The sequence below is a fragment of the Urocampus carinirostris genome, chromosome 2 (assembly GCF_059441175.1).
Source record: "Urocampus carinirostris isolate Australia breed hairy pipefish chromosome 2, RoL_Ucar_1.0, whole genome shotgun sequence".
Taxonomy (NCBI): domain Eukaryota; kingdom Metazoa; phylum Chordata; class Actinopteri; order Syngnathiformes; family Syngnathidae; genus Urocampus; species Urocampus carinirostris.
Window position 1 is genome coordinate 66,690,238 of NC_142350.1, and position 17,746 is coordinate 66,707,983.

Below are 17,746 nucleotides of genomic sequence, written 5' to 3' on the forward strand. Positions count from 1 at the left end.
AATCATACATTAAAGTAGTCATTCACAGCCTAAATCTATCCATTATGATATATACTATATTATTTGAATCACAATTTATTATTCAATTACTCGAGATTAATTATATATCAAAATAAACCTTAATCGATAGCTGTACCTCCAAAAACTGAATTTTAATTCGATGTAACTGATCAATCAATGGCCAAAATGATCGACCGATTAATTACGCATTAAAATGACCGTTACCCAAAGTCCTAATCTATCGACAGTTTCCAAAAGTTTTTCGTTTGAAAGGATGAGTTTCTTTCTCGGATCCCCTGTGCCCTCACCCTCTTCACAGTCAAAATGGGTCCCAGGCAGTACGAGCCGAGCCCAGAACTCCGGCCCACATTCTTTAAATAGAAGTCCTGCTTTCGCTGAGAACTGGGCCACCTTGTAGGACCTCAATCGCTCTTTGACATTCATTTATAGCGGCTAAAACCGCCAAAATCCCATTTTCCTGAAAAAAAGAGAATCGATTCAATGTGGTTTTTGTATTTTTATCAGTTTTGTACCGTTTAAAGTGTATATAACAAATGTTTCAAATGTTCTTACATTTTTATACATTTTTATTAATACAACGAAATGTGTCATTAGCATGTAGCATTATGGTTTGATCTGTTTCGTCAGGTAACCTTGTAGCATTAGCAATGGTTGTAGCATTGTTGTATTAGCGCTAGGTTTTAGTGCTAATTGTACAAACCAGTGGCTTGTATCACTAGCTGTATGTTATACTTTAGCATTGGCAATGCTATTCACTGTTAGCAAGATTTATCAGTAGTCTTATACATTAGTACTAATCGTACAACCCAATGTAAAGGCTAGCATGTATCACTAGCTATATTTTATACTGTAGCAAAAGCAATGCAATCCACATTTTTATTTATACAACGAAATGTGTCATTAGCATGTAGCATTATGGTTTTATCTGTTTCGTCAGGTAACCTTGTAGCGTTAGCAATGGTTGTAGCATTGTTGCATTAGCGCTAGGTTTTAGTGCTAATTTGTACAAACCAGTGGCTTGTATCACTAGCTGTATGTTATACTTTAGCATTAGCAATGCTAGTCACTGTTAGCAAGATTTATCAGTAGTCTTATACTTTAGTACTAATCGTACAACCCAATGTAAAGGCTAGCTTGTATCACTAGCTATATTTTATACTGTAGCAATAGCAATGCGATCCACATTTTTATTAATACAACGAAATGTGTCATTAGCATGTAGCATTATGGTTTGATCTGTTTCGTCAGGTAACCTTGTAGCGTTAGCAATGGTTGTAGCATTGTTGCATTAGCGCTAGGTTTTAGTGCTAATTTGTACAAACCAGTGGCTTGTATCACTAGCTGTATGTTATACTTTAGCATTAGCAATGCTAGTCACTGTTAGCAAGATTTATCAGTAGTCTTATACTTTAGTACTAATCGTACAACCCAATGTAAAGGCTAGCTTGTATCACTAGCTATATTTTATACTGTAGCAATAGCAATGCGATCCACATTTTTATTAATACAACGAAATGTGTCATTAGCATGTAGCATTATGGTTTGATCTGTTTCGTCAGGTAACCTTGTAGCGTTAGCAATGGTTGTAGCATTGTTGCATTAGCGCTAGGTTTTAGTGCTAATTTGTACAAACCAGTGGCTTGTATCACTAGCTGTATGTTATACTTTAGCATTAGCAATGCTAGTCACTGTTAGCAAGATTTATCAGTAGTCTTATACTTTAGTACTAATCGTACAACCCAATGTAAAGGCTAGCTTGTATCACTAGCTATATTTTATACTGTAGCAATAGCAATGCGATCCACATTTTTATTAATACAACGAAATGTGTCATTAGCATGTAGCATTATGGTTTGATCTGTTTCGTCAGGTAACCTTGTAGCGTTAGCAATGGTTGTAGCATTGTTGCATTAGCGCTAGGTTTTAGTGCTAATTGTACAAACCAGTGGCTTGTATCACTAGCTGTATGTTATACTTTAGCATTAGCAATGCTAGTCACTGTTAGCAAGATTTATCAGTAGTCTTATACTTTAGTACTAGTCGTACAACCCAATGTAAAGGCTAGCATGTATCACTAGCTATATTTTATACTGTAGCAATAGCAATGCGATCCACATTTTTTTTAATACAATGAAATGTGTCATTAGCATGTAGCATTATAGTTTTATCTTTTTCGTCAGGTAACCTTGTAGCATTAGCAATGGTTGTAGCATTGTTGTATTAGCGCTAGGTTTTAGTGCTAATTGTACAAACCAGTGGCTTGTATCACTAGCTGTATGTTATACTTTAGCATTGGCAATGCTATTCACTGTTAGCAAGATTTATTATTAGTCTTATACATTAGTACTAATCGTACAACCCAATGTAAAGGCTAGCTTGTATCACTATTTATATTTTATACTGTAGCAATAGCAATGCGAGCCACAGTTAGCGATGTGTGTAGCATTAGTGCTATATTTTAGTGCTAATTGTACTAACCAGTGTAAATGCTAGCTTGTATCACTAGCTGTACTTTATACTGTAGCATTAGCAACTTGATCCACATTCAGCACTGTTTGTCATTAGTGCTATATTTTATTGCTAATTTTACAAAACAATGTAAACGCTAGTATGTATCACTAGATGTATTTTATACTGTAGCATTAGCATATGATCCACGGTTAGCAATCGGTGCTAAATTTTTGTGCGAATTTGAACAACCGTGTAAATGCTAGCCTTTATAACGAATGTATGTTTCATGTTAGCATCAGCGATGTGATATACTGTTAGCAGTGTTTATCATTAGTGCTATATTTTAGTGCTAATTGTACCAACTATAGTAATTGCTAGTTTGTAACACTAGCTGTATAGTTTTAGCTATTTTTAGCGTAGCATTTTTTTTGAGCTACTGTTAGCGTGTATTAATAGGATACCTCACTGAAGATGATGTGTATTTTCCGTTCTGTGTGACCAGGGTTGGGTAAGGTTACTTTAACTTAATTACTTTCAATGACTTTTGGATTACTCCAATATCAAATATGCTAATACAAGACAGAAGAAACTAAATTGCTATTGGAGTAATCCAAAAGTCATTGAAAGTAATCAAGTTAAAGTAACCTGTGTGTGACTATTATCCCACTTTCAAGCTTGTTTGCTTCGCTGATGCTAAGCTAACGAAGCTAATCCGACCACCACTTTTTGAGTGTGCTAACGGACAGATAAAACACCGTCTCTAAGTCCCGCCCTCCTCTTCTTTTTCTACCAATCAGGCCACCGTCCCGCAGCCGCCCTTCCCCATGCCCGTCACGGTGCCGGTGTCCAATCAGAGCGCCCCGCCGCAACAGGCCGCCCTCCAGTTCGGCAACAGCCCGGGCACACTGGTGACCACCACTTCCTTTATCAACGCCGCCCTCTCGGACCCTCGGCTGCTCTCCCCTCAGCAGCCCGCCCTTCAGAGGAACAGCGCTTCACCGGGACTTCCGCAGCGACCCGCTAGCGCAGGTACTACCGTCGGGAAATTTAGCCCGAAAAAAAAACGATAATCGGGGAATTGACATGTTACGGTGTTGGTACGGGTGCTTGAAATCCTTGAAAATGCTTGAATTTTCACTTGTGTTTTCAAGGTTAGCAAAATAGAATAGAATAGACCTTTATTGTCATTGTTACAAAATGGGTTAACATATTGTGACAACGAAATTGGGCATGACACTCCAGGTTCACACATTCACAGTGAGGTAAAAAAGCCAAGAAGATAAAGGAACAGAGAAGATAAGGTTATAAAAACAAGGAGGATAAGGTTATAGTTATAATTTACACAAAATTTAGGCAAGAAATGTCGGCATGTAGGATGTTACATACAGTTGGTATCGTAAGTTGGTATCGTAAGGGTTGTGCAATTTTGCGACGGTGTTCCTACAGGTGCTTGAAATCCTTGAAAATGTTTGAATTTTCAGTTGTGTTTTCAAGGTTAGCAAATGCTAACATTGTCATGTTTCTTGGAAGTCTGACTATGCAATTTTTTTTTTTTAAAGTGCGTGAAAATAACTGCTATGGTGGCTTGTCATCAGGGTTGGGTAGGGTTAATTTAACTTTCAGTGACTTTTGGATTACTCCAATACCAAATATGCTGATAAAAGGCAAAAGAAACTAAATATGAATAAAATGATGACTCACAACACGTGGTAAGCTTTCTCTCCTGGCTTTGATCTCCGGTAAAACTAACATCAAATGTGACAGAAGCAAAATGAAAATAAATCCAAACAGCTTGCCAACATCATTTTTGCCGTTCCATGTATTCCGTTACTCACCAAGCCTGCACAAAATGCACTCATTTTATTCATATTTAGTTTCTTTTGTCTTTTATTAGCATATTTGTTATCAGAGTAATCCAAAAGTAATTGAAAGTAATCATGTTAAAGTAACCCTACCCAACCCTGCTTGTCATTATGACATTGCCATGTGAAGTGTCACTGCCCCCTGTTGGTAGCACCCAAGAGGACAGCTCTATTTAGAAAACTGGCTTTTTTGGCTCGGCTCACTAAAAAGAGTCGGCTCCCGAACGGCTCCTCAGATTTTTCCTTTTTTTTAGTGACATATTATCCATAATTAAACATTACGGACCAAATGATTTAGTAATTAGTATATATGTATATATATATAGATATATATATATATATATATATATATATATATATATATATATATATATATATGTTTTTTTTTTACCTGCAATGAAATCTAAATTTGAATATTCGTAGAATTACAAAAAATTGTAGAATACTAAAAATGTTTTGCTTTTTAAACACGGAACGGGTTTAAAGTCGAACAACAAAAATCCCTGAAGATGCAAAAAAATTCAATTCAAATTAAAAGCATTAACTCTTCAGTTCTATAAATAACTGATAAAATGTGAAGCAAACAACTAGCAAAAGAGCAGCAGTCTCAAAGATTGAACGAACTCGGCTTCGGAGCAATCAAAATCCATAAAATGAGTCCAAATTTGGCTAATTTTTCCTATTTTATACATAGTACTTTCTTTTTTCATCTTCTATGTTGAACTCAATTATTCTCCAACAACTATAGAGCCCTTCTGTGTAAGTAAACAAGTGTGACGTTGAAACCGAATGACAGAATTACTGTCAGTTTATAGCAGCCCATTGAGACAAAAAGATCATAGATAGAAACAGCCCAAAATAGCATAAAGTGTGTGCTAGCAGCAATATAGCGACTTTATTTTTGTCATCAAATCCAAAAAAGAGAAACGTTTTGATCGGTGCTTGATTTATTCCTTTGAAGGTACTGGAAAAATTGCCACTTATGTAAATATACATACAATCTTAAATAGCTCCTTGAATTGTTTTAAAAAAAATAAACATATCTAACTTAAAACGATAAGTGCAAAGATTTCCCTTTAAGGCATCGCAAAAAAAAAAAAAATACTTCATAAAACTGTATTTCAAAAAGCAATTGAGATTTCAATGGAGCTTGTGAATTCAAGAGTTTGGGCACCCTTGATTTTAGACCCAGATTGACAAACTAATGTTATGGTAACAGCTAATCACTCACCTTTCTAGTTTAGGATACTTGATTGACCAACTCATGTTATAATAGCTACTATATTAATCTGCACCTGAACGTACTTCCCTAAAACAAGTGAGCTACACTTTTTACAACTTTCTCTTAATCAGACACTCGCATAAAATCTCAATCAGCGGTCTTGATTCACAAACATGTCAGGACTGAGAAGCTGCTGCTGTTTACTCCACTCTAATATTTTTCTTCCTATTTCAGCAGCTCCGCCTCCGGTCGCTTATCCAATCAGCAGGCGCGGGTTGGATAGCGTCCGAGAGAGGGAGAGAGAGGCTCGGCTGTATCTGAGCCTAAATAATCAGCCAGTTGAATGAAAAGAAATGGCGATGCCGGTATCCGTCCAATTCCTAAATATCGTGTCGATATTCGGCCCGCCCGATAACCGGTTCACCTCTAGTCCTCGTTAACCTCGATGAATAAGGGATAACAGTAAAGCATTTCACGACAGATCACTGTTAGTGCATAGGTCTGATCCATTTGATGAAAACATCTGATACCCATTCCTTCAAAGTGACTTGGAGTTCTCCGGCGGGGGGTTCGGGGCCCTTTCGTCGCCGCTTTAATTGAAACTTTCAGTTTGGCTCGCTCGCCAAGCTGACAGAAAGCTCTTTTGATGCCGACTGAGGAAGTCGGAAACATCATCAGGAGAAGAAGAAACGCCGTAACAAAAGCTTCTTCAAAAACAAGAGTCGGCTGTGAAGTGCCGCCCACGCCCTTTGATTGACAGCTCCTCTTTTGCCAAACGAACAACTCCCACCTCCCGAAACGTGTTTGTTTTACCCCCTCCTCGTCTTTTAGCGTTTTTTTACTCTTACGCCAGCTCATTAAAGAAGCTTTTTTGTGCAAGCTCGTGGCACTTTTCCAAAAATGGTTAGAAATTAAAGGGGGTATATACACCGTAAATTCCGGACAATAGAGCGCATCTGATTATAAGCCGCACCCACCACATTTTAAGAGGAAAACCGCTTTTGTACTTACACAAGCCGCACCTGTATATAAGCCGCATGCGCCCAGAATAAAACATGTAACACAATCACAAAAGTAACCCAAACCCGACTTTAAGGCCCGCGATTGTAACTGGTTTTTGGTTTGAACAATTTTATTGACACTATTAACAGCAAATAAACAATTTTAGGTTTGAACAATTTTTCTCGACAATCTTAACAGCAATTTGGCATATTCACAATTTCGTTCATCACAATTTCGTTATGTACACAGTCCAAAAACCACAGCCGGCAAAATGAACGGAAAATGATGCCGGTATTTAAGGTTTGATGCAGACCTGCAGAGTCTGGGTCCTGTTGAAAGTAATCCAAGGAAAAAAAGTCTATATTTCTAAAGGTCAGGGTGGGAAAAATATGTATCCACTACTGTGCGCTGCTTCCAAAAACACATCTCACCTTTACTCCACTTCCCGTCAGCCCCCGTTGTTTTCGCCCCTTCTTTTCGATTCGCCCGTGGAAAACATATCAGAATAAGTCTCTAAAATAAATACATTGCAAAAATGTACAGTTGCAAATACATATTATACATGGTTACACATATTTACAAAGAAAGACGGTACATCGAGAGAGTTTTCAAAGCTTTAATAATAATAATATAACTTTCATCCCAAACCGTGACTGTGACAGGTAGCAACACGCTACTAGCAACACGCTCGCAGAACAGTAAATGGGTCTGTTAAAAAAATATACCGTACTTTTAAAAATCACAGTATCCTCATCTTCCTCCTTATAACTGATGTCATCAAAGTCGTCTTCCTTAGTATCGGAAAGAAACTTTGTCATATGGACGTCGTCCCACGCTCCCTTATTCCAAAACACGCTAGCAACACGCTTGCAGAGTAAAGTTTACGTGCAATAGCTCTGTTTCCTTCTTTATCGGACTGCTCGATTGCTTTTAGCTTGAAAGCTGCGTCATGTGCCTTTCTTTTTGCAATTTGCATGATGAGGGTAAGTTTACGCTAATTTAATTTGTGCACAAGCTAAGAAGTTGCAGTCTTCCTCGGCACATATATTCCACCTGTCTAAATCTTACCTTTTGTACTCGAGCGCCGCCTGCGGCCGTTAGAAAAATTACATAAATTGGCCGCATCACTGAATAAGCCGCAGGGTTGAACGTTTGGGGAAAAAAGTAGCGGCTTATAGTCCAGAATTTACGGTATTTTCATTTGAATGTGGTTTCTGTTGGAGGATCAACATGACACCGAAACCTTAAACCAGGGGTCAGAAAAATCTTTGACTCAAAGAGCCATTAAAGCAAAATATATTAATGTTATTTTGGGAAATTATTTTGAGATAAATCGACGAAATTGCTCAACCTGCGCCCCGACAAAAGCTTAGTCTTCAGCACATTTATTTTTGATGATTTGATCAAAATTCTGAAAAGAGAATAATGCCAGAGCCCGTGTCCCAAAATCAACAAACATACCGCTTTTAACTTGTCTCTTTCTTGCAATTACTCAAGATCGGTTAAACTCATTTTGACATATTGGTTTCAAAACCAGATGCAAGCAGTTATTTTCTAAAAACGTTACAAGATTCTGCAAACAGGGAGCCCGATGTGCTTACCTTTGGCGCAGACGGAGTAGGGCGTTTTTGCATAGCTCCACCCATCCCTCCCACTCACCCAATCAAATAACTTTAAATTATCTTCAGGTGTTTTGGCGTATTTACAGTTTGTTCTGTGGATTTCATCATAAGGTATCTGAACACTGAACATCATATAGTGAGCTTTTATATAAAGGATTCTTTAGCGTTGTACAGCCAAAACGAGTCTTTTTTGTGTGACACCTTGACTGTAAATTTTCGTGAAAAACGTGCCCTATATATTCTGCGAAGTACTGCTTTGAATTCAGCTTTGTCTTGGCTTTTCGTGTATATGAACAGGATTAATGGCTCAAGTTTTGAACCAGATGGAGAAAATTTGCGTGCAATCAAATTTGTACTCAAAGAAAGAGCCATATATGGCTCGCGAGCCATAGGTTCCCGACCCCTGCCTTAAACATTTCTAATGCTGCAAAATATGTAGAATACATCTAACATTTCAAATAGGGTTGTAACAATGAGCTGGTACAAGCACAGTTCTCCTGTGCTCTTCCTCTCCTGTGTCTCCTGTGTGAGTGTCAACTGCGTGGCCCAAGCCCCGCCCCTTTTAAAGGGGCCGCGTATTGTTTGGACCGTAAATTTTAAAAAAGAAAAATAACTGCAGAGAACCAAACCAAAACTGTTTTAATGTCACGGTTGCCATGGCACCCAATTGGCCCCGCCTGTATGTCACCGTTGCCATGGCGCCCAATTGGCCCTGCTCGTATGGCGCCAGCTGCAGCTTGTTGACAGATTGGCTCCCTGTCAGTATTTAAACTCAGTCCTGTCAGTCTCCTTTTGTCGGTCCGTCTGCAAATCTTTTTACACAGCATGTCCTTTCTCGCCTGTTTTTTGCTCCTGTTAGTCTCCGGTTACGATCTGTTTTGAGCTAGACCACTAGACCACCTCTGCTCTCCCGTCCCAAATAACTATCCGTTTTTTATATCGACCACGTCTACTCTCCTCTCCTGGCTTTCGACTTGTTTCCGTTCCCGACACCGCCATTGCTCGCCATGGAAGTCCCACTTCCGCGTCCGAGCAACCTACTCCCCGCGACCAGCGATCTTCGGATCGTATATGCACTCCTTTCCCTTTTTCCCAATAAAACTGTGAGAAACGTTACGCGAGTGGGTACTGTCTCCGTTCTGGTCCTGATAATTAATGTGGTTTTATTGACTTCGCTTTTTTAACAAGGTTGTTGTTTTAATTTGAAAATCTAGAAATGCTTGCTGCTTTTATTGCAATATTATGAACCTTTGTTGTTGTTTTTTTTCCGATCCTCAAAATAAAAATGACATCAAAAATTGGTTATCTGAATTGAATTTCTGTCATTTCATCAAAACCGTTAAACGTACCTGTCATGATTACTGAAGTGAACCACGTGTGCCCGCTCCTTTGGCGCTAACTTCCTCGGACTCTGATTGGATCCCTGTCCCTATTTAAACCCATTCCTATCTGTCCCCTTTTGTCAGTCCGTCTGCGAACCCCAGTTAACACTAGGCAAGCCTTTTTCGACCCTGACTCCCACCTGTTTTTACTCCCGTCTGTCCCCCGGCTTCGACCCGTTTTTGATCATGACCACGTCTACTCTCCTCAACTGCCTTACGACTCGTTTCCGACCTCGACCACGATTTTGCTCTCCTGTCCCGGCTACTGACCAATTTTCCGTTTCCGACACCGCCATCGCTCGCCACGGAAGTCCCACTTACGCGTTCAGAGCGACCTGCTTCCCGCGCCCAGCGAAACGCAACGCAAGTGGGTCCTGTCTCCGTTCTGGTCTTGACAGTACCGTAATTTATTAATATGGTAAACATAGTTAATCTTACAGCGTTTTTTACGTGGTGCATTATTCTCCATAGGGTGTGCTTAGCCATTTCGATAGTAGGCTAATATTGCTAAGATAGATGCATACAGCATTCGTTGCGATCATTATAAGACTCATATAAGGTTTTTAATCTTTTGCGGCTCATGACAAATTCGTTTTTTTGTGGTCCTAGATGACTCTTTTAACATTTTGTGTTCCTGCCTCCTGGTTTAAATTGTAATGGGATTTGAAGAATCGTGAATAATGTTGTTTTTGTCTGTTTTACAGGGGCCCTCCTCACTGGGGATATGGGAAACTCCAACGGAGCGTGTCCTAGTCCAGTCCGTGAGTAAAGTCTCTTTTTACACACACATTTTTAGAATCACAGTGCTTAGCGAAAGTATAGATCAGGGGTCGGGAACCTTTTTGACTCAAAGAGCCATAAAAGCAAAAAATATTAATTTTATTTTGGGAAAGAGCCACACCATATATTATGAGACAAATTTACTAAATTGCTAAACCCGCGCCCCAGACAAAAGCATAGTCTTCAGCACATTTATTTTTGATGATTTGATAAAAATTATGAAAAGAGAATAATGCCAGAGCCCCTGTCCCTAAATCAACAAACATACCACTTTAAGCTTGTCTCTTTCTTGCAATTACTCAAGATCGGTTAAACTCCTTTTTACCCTTTTTTTTCATACATATTGGTTTCAAAACCAGATGCAAGCAGTTATTGTGTAAAAACGTCACAACATTCTGCAAATAGGGAGCCTGATGAGCTCACTTTTGGCGCAGACGGCGTAGGGCGAGAGATGGGAGGGAGTGCTTGCACATTTTGCATAGCTCCACCCATCCCTCCCACTCACCCAATTAAATGACTAAGTTCTCTTCCGGTGTTTTGGCGTATTTACAGTTCTGTGGATTCATCATAAGGTATCTGAACACTGAACACAGATTATATAGTGAACTTTTATATAAAGGATTCTTTAGCGTTGTACAGCCAAAACGAGTTTTTTTTCCCCCCTTTTTTTGTGTGACACCTTGACTGTAAATTGTAGTGAAAACGTGCCCTATACATACTGCGAAGAAATCTTGTGTTAACTAGCTTTGGTTTGGCCTTACGTGGACCTGAATTGGATAGACGTTTCAAATTTTGAACAAGATGGAGAAATTTTCCATGCAATCAAATTTGTCTCTGAGCCACAGATACTCATAGAAAGAGCCATATATGGCTCGTGAGCCATAGGTTCCCGACCCCTGGTATAGATAGATAGATGTCTGGGGCGGCAGTAGCTCAGGAGGTAGAGCGATCGTTTTAGGATTAAGGGATCCCAGTTCGAATCTCGGCTTGTCCGTGTTACATGTCGAAGTGTCCTTGGGTAAGACACTGAACCCCCCAATACCCCCAATAAGCAGGTTAGCGCCTTACATGGCTGCACAGATCACAGCCGCTATTGGGAAATGTGAAGCACAATGTAAAGCGCTTTGGGAAGTCATTAACTTGAAAAGCGCTATATAAATGCAGATCATTTCATTTCATAGATCGATAGATGTCTAGATAGATCGATAGATAGATAGATATCTAGATAGATAGATAGATAGATGTTGAGATACGTCTAGATAGATAGATGTCTAGATAGGTAAATCGATAGATAGATAGATAGATCGATAGATGGATATACGTCTAGATGAATAGATGTCTAGATAGATATATGTCTAGAATAGATAGATAGATAGATAGCTGTCTAGATAGATAGATAAATAGATAGATAGATAGATAGATAGCTAGCTGTCTAGATAGATAGATAGATAGCTGTCTAGATAGATGTCTAGCTAGATAGATAGCTAGATGTCTAGATCAATAGAATGATGTTGAGATAGATAGATAGATAGATTGATAGATGTCTCAATAGATAGATGTCTCGATAGATAGATATATAGATGGATTCGTTGTTTATCCCCGTATGGAAATTCACACTTCCAACAGTATCCGTGTGTTGAAAAATAAAATCATAAAATAAAGGATATAGAATGTAAAAAAAAACAATATAATGTGTTGATGTAGAGTATTTAAATAGTGCTACGGAAAATACACACTGTTGTAAAAATAAGGTAATATGCAAACGTGGGGGTGGGGTTTAATGTGGGCTTTTACTCCCCCGGGTGGAGTTAAAGAGCCTCATGGCATGAAGAAGAAATTATTTCCTCAATCTGTCCGTAGAACTTTTTGTCATATTGCCACATCGGGTCCTGTTTCCGTTCTGGTCCTGACAATTCTTCCAGAAATCATTTTAAAATTGGCCTATAATTTATCATTTATTTGCCCTCATAGATGTTTTAATGGTTGAGTGAGCCTATTTTAACCTTACTTCTGATAACATAATAATAACATAGTAACATCGTAGTAATAACATGATAAATAGTTATTTTTGTATTGCATATCAACATGATTGTTGGTGACTCCTGTATTATTGCCTCTCACTGAGTCACTTTGTTGTGAAGATGATGGTTCTTCCATGATCACAGTCTGTAAACACTGCCACCTAGAGGTCAATTTAAACAAGAACTTACCGATTCTATTCTGTTATTACAGTTGCTGTTACCATATGTTTTGTTGTAAAGCACCGCAGTGATCTTTTTCCTCGTAAAAACAGGATACAAAAGAGAAACGGAATTTGAGATGTGTCTTGAGTTCTGAGCAAGATCACAGACCGAAATTCCATTCAGATCTCAAAGCACCACCGCACTGACGCACCCATTAAATCTTTATCGCGCCGAGCAGCTGAGAGCAAATGTCTGCCGGACAACTGCGCCAAACAGGCGACACCCGTCTTGTGTTCCCGATACTAAAGCCGCTCGCCCTTGGGGCCCCGCTCAGCTGTCGGCCCTCGTCTCAAAGGGCCCCGCCCCAGTCGCCCATCTTGGCAGCGAGCGCTCCTCGGAGGTGACTTTGACGCTAGCCAGAGCTTCCCCCTTAAAGTCCATTAACGGCACATACAGTGCCAGTTCACAGATAACTCCCAGTTTTTCTTTAGTTCGTTATCGTTTTTGTGGACAGTTTGCTTTCTTGAACCAAATGTGTCGATGAAAAATGTAATCAAATCGAACCTATTTATTTGTGCATATCGCACATATTCTTCTCACCTAAAATAGTCAAGTCAAGTCATGTTTATTTGTGACGCCCTTAATCACAAAGAGTCTCAAAAGGCTGCACAGACAGATTATTGCAAACTACAGACTATTAAGACACCATTCCCTGATTTAAAACCTACATGAGGACAAGGAAAAACTCAAAAACCTTAAGTCAAGTCAAGTCATGTATATTTGTGACGCCCTTAATCACAAAGAGTCTCAAAGGGCTGCACAGACGACAGATTATAGCAAACTACTGACTATTATGACACTATCCCCTGATCTAAAACCTACATGAGGGCAAGGAAAAACTCAAAAACCTTAAGTCAGGTCAAGTTATGTTTATTTGTGACGCCCTTAATCACAAAGAGTCTCAAAGGGCTGCACAGATTATTGCAAACCACAGACTATTATGACACCATCCCCTGATCTAAAACCTACATGAGGGCAAGGAAAAACTCAAAAACCTCAATTCAAGTCAAGTCATGTTTATTTGTGACGCCCTTAATCACAAAGAGTCTCAAAGGGCTACACAGACCACAGATTATTGCAAACTACAGACTATTATGACACCATCCTCTGATCTAAAACCTACATGAGGGCAAATAATACACAGATATTGTCAACATAAAATGTAGGTTATTCATATGCTATAGACTATAAAATAGAGCTCAAAGTTCGGTTGTGCATTAATAAACACAAGGTTTTACTAGCGTTTTTGTACAATCAGTCAAAAAATATCGCTGACCACAAAATTATTGGATGCGATGGAAATCGAGCGCGAGTCGTGGCTGTTAGAGCATCACATCCTAACCTCTAGACCCGTCTTGGCTTATGACCCGTTTCTGACCCCGACCACGTTTTTGCTCTCCTGTCCCGGCTATCGACCTGTTATTCCGTCCCTGACACCGCCATCGCTCGCTACGGAAGATCCACTTCCGCGTTCGGATCACAATTCGAGTACGAGAGCGACTTGCTTCCTGCGCCTAACGAACACTACAAATGCAAGTCTATTTTCCACAACAATCAAAATGATGATGAAATCCTATCTTGAATCCCAAGAGTTTAAGCTTTCCAATAATATGTGGCATGACTCCTCACCTTTCTAGGATGCCCAGATTTAGCATTGGGTAACAATACACAAAACAGTGAACATCAAAACGAAAAACATAAGTAACGTGTAAAAAATGTCCAAAAAGTCCTTTACAGCAACGACACAGCTTCCCATCTTACCCAATTCAAACCTATTCACTCCAAGCCGTACATCTAAACTTTCGGCCCAAACAAAGAGAAAACTATTCACAGAAGCAACCAAGAGGCCCATGATCACATCAGATGTTCAGTCTTTTTTCTACATGATCAATTCTTGTCATGATTACTGATTTGACTCAGCTGTGCCAGCTCATTTGGTGCCAACCACCGTGGGTTCTGATTGGCTCCCTGTTACTATTTGAACCCTGTCCTGTCAGTCCCCTTTTGTCAGTCCGTCTGCGAATCTCAGTGTATACTAGGCAAGCCTTTTTCGACCCTGACTCCCACCTGTCCCGTTTTTGCTCCCGTCTGTCTCCGGCTACGACCCGTTTTTGATCCCGACACATATTTCAGTGACCTGTAAGGACTAAAGGACGACCTCCAAACTATACTTTATTGCTTGAATGCCAAACGACGAATTTTATTAATAGAATAGGAAAAAATGATATAAAGAAATTGATTTTTCATGAGTGTGGCCTTCAGGCACGGAAATTCAAAACCTTATCCAGTGAAGTCCCAGCTCAGGTGACGCCATGCGTCCGGAAGCTTCTTGTGGTCTACTAATGCTTCTCCTGGAACCCCTTGGCCCCCCTTCGTTCGCCCCTTGCAGTATCCCGTTTCTTTCCCGGGCGTTGGGGACGCGTGTGTTAGTTTGTGTGTTTTTGTTTGATTCTCAGCTGTCGTGCGCTCAGCTCTTCGGGAACATCCACATTGACGTCAGTCGCCATTCCCAGAATTCCCCCGGCCGGAGTCACCACAGTGCCACCCAGTGGACTCCACACGTAAACACTAACGCTAATGATAATAATACAGGCCTGTGCTGTGTTTTTCATGGAATTATGGGAGACGGAAAATGATACCGGTACTTAAGGTTTGATGCAGACATGCAGAGTCTACAGGTGGACAGTCCAGGGTGGGCCCATCCATCCATCCATTATCTGCACCGCTTATCCTCAGTAGGGTCGCGGGGGTGCTGGAGCCCATCCTAGCTATCTTCGGGCAGCGGGCAGAGGACACCCTGAACTGGTTGCCAGCCAATCACAGGGCACACAGAGACAGACAATTCACTCGCTCAGATCAGATCGGCCAATTCACCTGACATGCATGTTTTTGGAATGTGAGAGGAAACCGGAGTGCCCGGAGGAAACCCACGCAAGCACAAGGAGAACATGCAAACTCCACACAGGAAGTTCGAACTCATGACCTCAGAACTGCAGTGTTCTGGTTTGCCCGCGTCCCTGCGTCCTAGACGCATCATTTTTGCTGGGGACGCATCGTCTCAAATCAACGTGCATCCCCGGGACACAACTTTTTTGACGCAAAATTGTCATTTTTACCCGATTACATTTTTTTTTTTTTTTAAACAAAAATTTAACGCACTCCAAACTTTTCGTCAGGCAGATCCGCCATTGTTGTTTTAGTCTCGCGGTTCTAGATTTCGTCTGCACGCCGATCTCGAGTTGTGTAGTGAAAAGTCCGTCTCTTTTTAGAGACCCGGCTTTTTCGGCTCAACTCATTCAAGAGAGCCGGCTCTCCAACGGCTCACTTGCTTTGATGCCTTATATTACGAATTATGATGTTGTATAAAGAAGTTAAGAAAAAAAGGAAGTATAAAAGGAGAAAATGAAAAAAAGACAGGTTTGTGGTTATCCCTTTAATCGGTATATTACCAACAATAATTTAAAGCAGAAAATGAATTCATAATTTGATGATTAAAACTGAATGAATATATAGATTTTTATTAAATATTTGTCACGATAACACTAAATTTTGGGGAGCCATAGATCTCTGTTGGGACCCATAGATTTTTGAGCATGCGAGTCCCTGGGACACATCACTTTTTACAGCTCAAATGAACACTGGAACTGTGCTGCAATATAATTGCGTTTTAAATTTGTATTACCGTTACTGTATATCACTTCACATATTAAACCTCAAGAGGGTGCTCTTGTCATGAATACCGGTGTGAATCACCTGTGCCCGCTCCTTTGGCGCCAACTGCCTCGGACTCTGATTGGCTCTCTGTCCCTATTTAAACCCACTCCTATCTGTCCCCTTTTGTCAGTCCGTCTGCGAACCTCATTTTACTCTAGGCAAGCCTTTTTCAACCCTGACTCCCACCTGTTTTTTTACTCCCTTCTGTTACCCGGCTTTCGAGCATGGACGCTCATCGCCGTGTGCGCCCATCCACAGAGAGTCCTTCAAAATCTTCCTTCCTCTTCTCGAGTCCCTACAACTCTACCGTATGCTAACGTTAGCATAGCGCTAAATCTCCTGCCCGCTGCTATCAATAAACAGCAGCTTGCACACCCTAACGGAGCTTTCATCGTCGCCGGCGACTTTAATCGGGCATGTTTATGGACTGTACTTCCCAAATCCATTTAATACGTGGACTGCGCAATTAGGGAAAAAACACTCGATCGTGTGTACAGTAAGACAAAACATCTAGTTGGATCCGCCCATCTCTGTCTGTCCCTCACCCCCTTGTACACCCCCCTCCGGAGGAAAACAAAGCCTATACAACAAGGACAGTACAAACATCGTTGTTCCTTTATCTCTTTGTTTTCCTTATATCCTCACTGTAAAATGCGGACCTGGAGTGCCACATCCAATTTCGTTTACAATGTATCCCATGTTGTAACACTGACAATAAAGGTATATTCTATTCTATTCTATTCTATTCTACAAATAAAATTCGGGTGTGCTTTGGGCTTGGTCCCTCAAATCAAGATAATCTGTGCAGGCTTTAATGGAGCTCGATTTTTATAGGCCAGATCTTCCCTCTAATTTACATTATTACAAAGGAAGACAGGGGACAAAACCACACATTTCATCAATAATACGTTTTTAAACTTTTAGTTTGACGGGCCGGATCCAAAGCCTGCCAGGCCCTATGAGGCCCCGCAGCCGTAGTTTCCCCACAGCAGAATTAAATCATTGTTACTATTGTTAATCTTCCTTCATTTTCAGGCCCTTTTAGGGTGGATCTGCTTTTGTAATCTAAGAGATTTAATTGAAAAAATAGGGCTTTTAGAGCAGGTCGGAATTTCTTAACTGAAGGCTTCTCTCCCTGTCCTCCTTCAGGTTCAAAATCCATTGAAATGGTAAATGGTTTGTATTTATATAGCGCTTTTCAAGTCAATGAAGACCTCCCAAAGTGATTTACATTGTGCTTCACACTTACCCATTCACACACACACACTCACACACCAATAGGGAGTCAGCCATGCAAGGCGCCTACCTGCTCATTGGGGGCATTAGGGATTCAGTGTCTTGCCCAGGGACACTTCGACATATAACACAGAGGAGCCGGGAATCGAACTAGAACCTGCGACCATTTGGTCCCAATGTTCTCCTTCTTTTGAATGTCGACTAAACTAAA

At 40.3% G+C, this 17,746-nt stretch overlaps 1 protein-coding gene across 6 annotated transcripts in view; it reads left to right on the forward strand.

The window, feature by feature from the left end:
• mef2d (myocyte enhancer factor 2d) overlaps positions 1 to 17,746 on the forward strand; it is a 201,434-nt gene that overhangs the window by 152,786 nt on the left and 30,902 nt on the right. For all 6 annotated transcript variants that reach the window (XM_088327568.1, XM_088327571.1, XM_088327570.1 and 3 more), the window contains exons 5-6: positions 3,270 to 3,501; positions 10,267 to 10,323. In XM_088327568.1, the coding sequence (XP_088183694.1) occupies positions 3,270 to 3,501; positions 10,267 to 10,323 (289 nt within the window). The remainder of the gene's footprint in view (positions 1 to 3,269; positions 3,502 to 10,266; positions 10,324 to 17,746) is intronic.